The sequence below is a fragment of the Nicotiana tabacum genome, chromosome 3, assembly GCF_000715075.1.
Source record: "Nicotiana tabacum cultivar K326 chromosome 3, ASM71507v2, whole genome shotgun sequence".
NCBI lineage: Eukaryota > Viridiplantae > Streptophyta > Magnoliopsida > Solanales > Solanaceae > Nicotiana > Nicotiana tabacum.
The window spans coordinates 110325864-110335220 of record NC_134082.1 but is presented as its reverse complement, the minus strand read 5'-3'; the positions used below and the strand labels follow the sequence as shown (position 1 = coordinate 110335220).

At 40.4% G+C, this 9357-nt stretch overlaps 1 protein-coding gene across 1 annotated transcript; it reads left to right on the top strand.

Moving 5' to 3' along the window:
- Window positions 1–6508: 6508 nt before the first annotated feature.
- On the top strand, window positions 6509–7090 carry LOC142177002 (uncharacterized). The gene has a single exon (XM_075245328.1). It carries the CDS (start codon window positions 6509–6511, stop codon window positions 7088–7090), a length of 582 nt encoding a protein of 193 aa, XP_075101429.1.
- The last annotated feature ends 2267 nt before the right edge of the window (window positions 7091–9357 follow it).

Here is a 9357-nt window from a genome sequence, read left to right as displayed (position 1 = left end):
CCTGTCTAAGGTTGTTGTGGGCCCCCGACTTTATGTCTTTAGCAATCCTTGAGCTTGTGTGATGAGAAAACGAATTGTGAATCCAAGTCCCAAGCTAATAGTCTAGAACTTGCCCTGAATGTCTGTTGAGGCAAAATCTTGAGTGAAATTTGACTTGAGAAGTGATTATAGACTCTCCTTGATCCAAATGATAGTTGAACAATTCCATAGGCCACCAATGATATAATCCCTAGTTAAACCCTTTTGAGCCTTAAACCTTTTTCTTTTAAGAACAAATACTATAAGCCTATACCCGTTCTAAAATATACCCTCTATTGGCACCTGATCTTTCCTTGAGCAATGGCAAAAATCTAGGTTTGGGGGGAGAGACGAGAAAGGGAATAAAGTGGTAAAAGGTACAAAAAAAAGGGAAGTCAATGAAAATGAAAAGAAAATAAAAGGAGACAAAAAGGAAGCCCAATGTGAAAAAGAATAAAAAGGGATTCAAGAAAAACAAAAGAGAAAAAGGTGTGGAAAAAGTTGAGTAAGGAGAAACGCTTTGAAGTGCATGATAAAGAGTGACATTATGTCTCTCTAACCCCTTAAAAAGAAGTGAGATACTCAAATAGTCAAGAGAATTGTGCCAAATGAATCAAAAGAAGTGCGTAAAGGAAGATGGAACCCATTTAGACCAAAAACTTTTCCTACCCTGAACCAAAAGCCTTCACATTGACTCCTCAAAAACCCTATATGATCTTGAGTTGAATGACGCTTACATTAGTGGATACTTACATGAGGGGCAAGAATATGGTACTTAGAGTCGGACTTGTGGCCTTTCCTTGAGAGAGATGAGTGAATTCCCATTAACCTCGGTTTGTGTGCTAATACTTTAAAAGGTGAGGTTTTCTTAGGGAGAGTTGAGGTGTGTGAGTTTGGGTTCCACAATGACCAAAGTAATTGAGAGAGTTCCTTGATGTAATGAGTCAACTCTTGATGCTCTTGTGTCACACTTGATCCATAGTTTTTCAAAGTTTAAATGTTGTTAATGATTCATTCGTATTGAGGGCAATTGTTAGTCTCAATTGATGCTTGTTGAGGTTACTTTAGGATAGCTGGAAATACTTGGATTTTCCCTTAAGGGGTGTGTCTTATTTTGTTTGCTTGAGGACAAGCAAATGCTTAAGTTTGGGGGAGTTTATAAGTAAGGATTTTAACGAGTTTCATGCTCCTTCTTGCCTATGCTTTGATTATAAATTGTTACAAAATAGTCCAAAGGCTCATAAGTTGTTCTTGATTGCAGGTTTGATCGACAAAGTGACAAAATGTCAAAGATTGACTCAAAAGGAGTGAAACCTGTTCAAGTATCAAAGACAAAGTAAATTGAGGGCAAACAAGCCTAGTGTGGACTGCACAAAGTCGAATACAGCCTCACTAGATGATTCAGACAGATGGCAAAACCAGGCTTCAGGCAACGCGGCCGCAGTACACATTGCGCGGTCTGCGGTGAAGGTTCCCCAGCCGCACTACCTTTTTGTGCAGTCCACAGAAGATAGATTCAGATAGATGGCAAAACCAGGCTTCAGGCAATGCGATCGCAATACACATTACGCGGTCCGCTATGAAGGTTCCGCGACCACACTAACTTTTTGTGCGGTCCGCGGAAGACAGATTCAGAGAGATGGAAAATGCCAAAGTTCAAGCCATGCGGTCCGCGGTCATGATTGTGCGGACCACGCTAGCTGCCTCCGCGGCCGCGGTCCATTCTACGCGGTCCGCGGAGCCCAAGTTCAGAGAGCCCAAAATTGAAGTCCAAGAGCCTAGTGCGGTCGCAGTCCATTTTATGCGGCCCGCGCTGACCTCGCATGGGTATTTTTGTCCAGTTTTTCTAGCCTAGTATAAATAGAACATTTTGCCATTTTTAGGTCATGAGATATATCTAGAACTGAGCTGCGCTCGTGGGAACCTCATTTGTAGCCATATTTGGCATCAGCTTCAAATTAATGATAGATTCTTGTATTTTAATTTAGCATTTAATTAATATGCCTTGTTCTTCATCTATTTCTCTATTTTATCCTTCAAGCATGAGTAGCTAAACCCATTAGCTAGGGTTGTGGCTCAACCCTAGTGTGGGTAATTGATGGGTGTTGCCATCTATTGTTAGATTGACTATGAGTGTTTGTTATTTGGGTCAATTTTATGGTTTAATCTATGAATTGGTGGTTGCAAACACTGGTTTGTGCTAAGTTGACTTGGCTCTTCTTGAGAAAGAGAGCCTAAGTCTCCAAAATTGACCCAACAAGGAATTGGGATGGACTCAAGAGAATTGATAGTCCCAATTAAAGGGTTAAACCTCGAGAGAGTAATTACCCAACTTGAACCTTAGTTGCTTGAGCTAATTTGCCTACCCATTTGGTATCGAGAGACTCAATTAGGCAAAATACTCTCTCCACCGAGAGGTGTGAGAGTGGGTAAAATTGTGCAACGGTTATAGCATAAGCCCCAATTATGTCAATCGAACCTTAGTAGCATCTACCCGTCAATTAGCCACCTAGGTATGTCATGACCCTAGTGCCCTTCATCCCATTAGATACAACTTAGCAACTATCTTGTAGCATAATCTAGTTTCAATTAATAGTTTGATAATAGTAATTTATATAAAAAAACCCAAAAGTGTATGGAAGTGACATTTGGAACAATTACACAACTCTAGTCTAGATAGATACTCGACTCGATTCCTAGCTCCCTGTGGAAATCGATTCCGACCCTCATATCGGGTAAAAGCTATTGCGACCCTCTCTTCCTACTTTTTAGTAGTGTGGAGTAGGCTGCGATCACTAAGCCATATACATATCATACCCAAAACTATATATAGGATACTGTCTGCAAAACCTCTAAGTAGGCATAACCATAATACATACAAGTCGGGACGGGGCTCCCTACATCCTCATAAAATAACCAAACACATTTAAAACCCTGACTTGGTAATATTCCAAGAAGAGGTGGAACTCACCAACCGAAAACTTACACTTGGTAGAAGTCTATAGTAGAGGGTCCTTGCCTCGTCTTATATAAGAACCTTGATCGGATACACTTCGAAGCGGAATATTCATGTCCTTATCCGTTACCTTCCTCCTCTTGGCCCGACTACTATATTCTTTCTCTGTGTATCCCATAACATATACCGATGAACCTTGATTGACGGTCTCTCAAGACCGTGGACTATCTGGAACCTCAGAGAGCTGGTGTCAGCAAATACCCTGACATAATTTTGAACCTAAGGGAAATCCGGCTGTGCCAATCCATGCACTACTCCCCTCATACCCTGGTCAACGGGCTGTGAAACTAAGGGCCTTGGTGAGGTCAGAACTCCTCTCACCCCATCTACTACCGGAGTGGTCAAAACAGCTCGAACGAATGACTCATATGGATCCTGCTCAATAGAACCCATGATCTCCGATGGGTCTGAATCTATAGTATAACTTTATCTCTCTTTCTAACACCTTTGTAGTCTTCAGACCCGTGCTAGTAGCTGTAGTCTTTGGAGGCATTGCTAAAAACATAACACATTGTTAGGAACACGAATGCTCATATTGCACGATCTAAGATAAAAAGAAAGGATAACATCCTATATGTCATGTAGCCTCCTATTTATAAGTGTGGTGCACGACACACCCATAAACATGACTCTACTAGACACAGTCTGTAGACAATACCTAGGACAAAACTGCTCTGATACCACTTTTGTCATGACCCAAACCGATGGGGCGCAACGGGTGTCTGAGTACTACTTGTCAAACACCCCTAAGCATACGTCTAAAATTTGAACCTGTATAACATCTTCTGAATTACGGAGATAACGTACATGAAGGAGAAAAAAACTACCAACAAGGAATATGTACGTATATCTACAGAATACAGGGGGCGAGCCAGCAAGGATGCTATAGATAACTATACATCCAATAACTGAAAGCCGACAAGGCCACATACATCCCAACTAGACATACTGTCTACAAACCTATAACAGAAACATAACTGTACAAAGATGATACTGTGTCACATCATACCCATATACATATATATGTACAAACGTATCATACCAATATCAAAAGCAGCTCTAGATCAAATGGAGCACCGGATAAAATGGAGCACGCCAACTCTCGTTGATCAGGGATCCTAAGAAGGGGGGACTGTCAGCTTGCCTACTTGCACCTGCGTGCATAAAACGTAGGCCTCGTGAAATAGGGCATCAGTACGAAATATGTACTGAGTATGTAAGGCATGGAAATTAGTACGTAAAAGACATAGATGAAACATGGAATACTAAAACATATCTTTAAATCTGAATAACTTTGTAAATTCTGAAACATTTATAACGTCATGCACATGCGTGTAAATGTCATGCCATGCATAGCTATGGGTGTACATAATATCATCAAGCCACTGAGGGCATCCCATCATATCATCTCGGTCATTGTGGGCAATATCATCAACATATACCAGCTGATCAGGTGGTGGTGCGTATATAACGCCATAACCTCTTCCCATATCCCATATACATATACATACATATATACGCATATATAATGCCGTTTGAATCATATTTCAGCCACTATGGGCAACATCATCAAATATACTAGCTGATCATGTGGTGGTGCGTATATAACGCTGTAACCTTTTCCCATATCCCATATACATATATTTACATATATACGCGTATATAACATCATCTGGTCATGGGTCAATGCACATGTATAAATGAGTGAAATGCATGAAAAATACATAATAATCTCGATATTCCTTCCGGATAAACTTTTCCAACTGTGTAGTATACTGAGTCCCATGAACATAAAATAATAATAATTTTCATGGGGAATCAAGAATATAGACACCCCTAATAATTCTACGAATAGAGTAATTTATGGAAACTGTGTGTTTGCTCGTTTCTTCAGTATAATTTGGACCATGCCAAAAGAAAGAAGAGAGGGCCTTAACATACCTAGAGTATGGAAAACTCTGTATAATATTCTTGGAATAGATTCCACCGTACTCCTTTAGACCCGCAAAATTTTACGTTGCTACGATTCCTAAAATTTTCATTGGAACCTTGCAAGATTTCTCATGGTTTAATGGAGCATTTAGATCAAGTCTTCAATTGAAATTGAAATTTACAACGTTCTGTTTTGGAGAGTGGCAGCGTTAGCCTTTGTTTGAGAGTAATTTTCTAGTCTTCTAATTGTAGTAAAAATCACTACTATTTTGAATGATATATATAAATACAAGTATGAGGTGTCTTTTGCTTTGATCCTTAGGTTGCCACATATTCAATGACTAAGGATTCGTTGTGGCCAATTGTCACATTTTTGGAGGATATATTTTTTTAATTAATTTTTATCCACTTATTAATTAATCGGGTACTATCCCGTTACCCGATGATTAATTAATTACCCGCATAATTTAAAAATTACCATAAATTACTTAAAATTCTATTGATTTTTAAAATATTTCATATATAATTTATATGTTATACTACAGTGGTCATATGGTACCTTGCATGGTGCTAGTTCATAATTATCGGGTATTATCGCCCGACCCGTATTTTATTCCAAATTGATCACTTTCAACGAAACTCGTTTTCTTTAATCCGTGTATCCATTTATCATTCATAACACTTATTTATCGCTTGTTATAAATAGCGTAAGTACGTTAACGTCAAGATGATCTTACCCCCAGTCTATGTCGGTTAACTGACAAAGAAATTTTAACGTATGAAAAATGCGAGATGTAACACTAAGATTCAGGTTTCTATGGCCCGTGAGGCAGAGATAGGGACTCCCTTTCATCAGGTTGTGGTTATAGCTCGGAGGATCGAGCGTATTCTCAATTGAAGCGGAGAGTTTACGTCGAGGGACAAGCGACCCCAACAGTTTGGAGGATTCAGTGGCGCCCCACCTGGAGGCAGAGGTCAGTTCATGAGGGGTCAGTCAAGTAGGGCCATACAGTCAGCACCACAGCTTGCTCGGAGTTGCTCCAACACGAACCTACTTCAGTGCCATTCCAAAGAGCACTTATCGTCTGCCAGTTATTCAGGGTTCATCTAGTGGGTATTCAGGCTGTCAGGGTCAGACTTTAGGTCAGCAGTCCACTGCTCCGAGGGGTTGCTTTGAGTGCGGGGAGTTTGTCCACGTGAAGAGGTTTTGTCCTAGACTTCGGGGTAAGGCCGAGCCGTAGGACCATCGGTCCATGATTACTGCACCAGCTAATAGACCCCCCGGATGGCCGGCCAGAGGTGGAGGGCAGGTGGGTAAGGGTCTCCCTAGAGGTGGAGGCAATTAGCACTCCGGCTAGATTCTATGCTTCCCCCGCCAGGCCAGAGGCAATCGCCTCCGATGCAGTGATCATAGGTACTATTTATGTTTGCCGTAGGGATGCCTAGGTATTATTTGATCTTGGGTCTGCTTATTCCTATGTTTCTTTTATATTTGCTCCTTATCTGGATGTATCTCGTGAGTCCTTGGAAATTCAAGTATATATGTCCATGCTAGTGGGCGATTCTGTTATTGTGGATCGGGTCTACCGGTCTTGTGTGGTGACTTTCTGTGGATATGAGACTACAACGGATCTTCTATTGCTCGATATGGTTGATTTTGAGGTTATCCTAGGTATGGAATGGTTGTCTGTGTACCATGCCATTCTTGATTGTTATGCCAAGACTATTACCTTGGCAATGCCCCAGTTTCCCAGATTAGAGTTAAGGAGTTCATCTATTGGTACTTCCAGCAAGGTTATTTCTTTCTTGAAGGCTCGACTTATGGTCGAGAAGGATTGTTTGGCCTATTTGGACTTTGTTCGGGATACTACTATTGAGACTCCCATGCTAGATTCATTGCCGGTGGTACGAGAGTTTTTCGACGTATTTCCTGCTGATCTACCAGATATGCTTCGAGATCAGGATATCGATTTTGGCATTGATTTAGTGCCAGGCACCCATCCTATTTCTACTTCGCCTTATCGCATGGCTCCAAAGGAGCTAAAGGAGTTAAAGGAGCAGCTTCAAGAGTTGCTTAAGAAAGGGTTCATCAGACCTAGTGTGTCGCCTAGGGGTTATTTATGAAGAAGAAGGATTGGAGTATTCAGATGTGCATTGATTACCGCCAGTTGAACAAGTCACCATCAAGAATAAATACCCATTGGCGTGCATTGATGACTTTTTTGACCACTTGCAGGGTGCCAGGGTGTTCTCTAATATCGACTTGAGATCTGTATCTTTAACTAAAGATTCGTGCTTCGGACATATCGAAGACGACTTTCCGGACCAGGTATGGGCACTATGTGTTTTTAGTGATGCCTTTTGGTTTGACTAACGCCATGACAACGTTTATGGATTTGATGAATTTGGTGTTTAGGCCGTATCTTGACTCATGTGTCATTGTCTTCATTGATAACTTATTGATCTACTCGCGTAGTAGGGGGAGCACGAGAAACATTTGAGGTTCTTGGGGCAGTTGTACCATGTGAGGGTATAAAGGTGGATCCCAGGAAGATCGAGGCAGTCCAGGGTAGGCCTTACCCTACCTTAGTGACCGAGATTAGGAGTATCGGGGGGTTAGCAGGTTATTATAGTTTGTTTGTGAAGGGCTTCTCGTCTATTGCAGCACCATTGACTAGATTGATCCAGAAGGGTGCTCCATTCAGATGGTTCGATGATTGTGAGGCGAACTTTGAGAAGCTCAAGATCGCTTTAACTACAACACCAGTGTTAGTGTTGCCCTCCGGTTCAGGGATGTATACCGTGCATTTCAACATTTCATGCATTGGCTTGGGTTGTGTATTGATGCAGGAGGGGCGAGTTATTGTATATGCTTCACGTCAGCTAAAGCCCCACGAGAAGAATTGCCCTGTACATGATTTGGAGTTGGCCGCGATGGTTCATGCTCTCAAGATCTAGAGGCATTATCTTTATGAGGTGTACTGTGAGGTTTACACCGATCATCACAGCTTGCAACATTTGTTTAAGCAGAGGGACCTTAATTTGAGGCAGCACAAATGGCTTGAGTTGCTAAAGGACTATGATATGACCATCCTTTACCATCTGGGTTGCGGATGCCTTGAGCAGATGTTGATACCCAATTTTTCCCTATATATTTTTAATATGCAAAATAACTTCAAAATAGCATATGTATGCATATATAAGCATGTCCAAGTGTTTTATTAATATTCCATAATTTTAAAGGTTTAAATTGATTTATTTTCTCCTTTTTATCCATAAAATCACAATAATTATTTCTAAAATTATTATTTTGGTAATTCATCTATTGTATTTTATTATTTATGCCAAAATATGGCTAAAGTAATTTTTTACATATTTTTACAATTTTATCTAGTATTTTTAAAGCTAAATTACATATAATTGCAGTATTAGCCCCTTTTAAGGTTTAATTAGGTTTTATATTCATAAAATTGGGTCTTGTATTTTTAAATTATTAATTATGTGTTATAAATCATTTTAGCCTTTTTAATTTAGTTTTCAGAAACTATTTACTATTTTTTTAAATTAAAAAGGGAAAAACTGGCTTTTTAAATAACAACCCCATTTGTATTTCAATTCTAGCCCAATTGGACCCCAATTCCCCCAGCCCAATTTTAATTTTAACCTGATCCTAACCCTTTTGAACCCTACCCAAACCTATATCCCTACCTACCCCATTTAATCTAGGCCGTTGATCATTCAGATCAACGACCACCGTTTACCCTTACCCTTTTTAACCCAAACGACCACCGTTTACCCTTACCTTTTTAACCCAAACGACCACCCTAACCTAAATCATTCTCACCAACCCCCCACCCTTGAATCCTCTTTCTCCCCATTTCTCTCTGCAACTTCGCTCAAACCCTAGCTGCCGCCACCTAAATCCACCCTAATTCCCTTCAACCCCCACCTAATCCATGGACTCCCATGGCTGTTTAAGACATGTACTTGTCTCCTACGTCCCCTGGTGGCCCGCTTGTGTGATTTCATGGACAGATCTCGAAGAGATCTAATCCAGTCCTTGCTCAACTCCTATCCATGGCCTCTTTCCGGCCATCCATGGTTGTTCAAGTCAGATCCTTGACTTTTTCGGCTAGATCGGTAACTTTTCGAAGTCTTTCTCATCTTTCTGGGTTATCTAAAACCCTAACTTCAAAGGCTTCCCGATTTTCTTTCAGATCTATCTTAGGTCTATGTATGTTATGAACCTCTCAAGTGTTTTCCTTAAAGGTTTTTCGATTTTTTTTCAAAAAACGACTCTTCGTCTTCAACGATTAGGGTTTCTCAACATCTTTTAAAAGATCTCTTCAGTGTTGTTTTATGATTTTACTATGTTTAAACGATTTGTTCAT

Coding starts and splice junctions, on each gene's coding strand:
- LOC142177002 (XM_075245328.1), top strand. CDS start 6,509: ATGTCCATGCTAGTGGGCGATTCTGTTATTGTGGATCGGGTCTACCGG.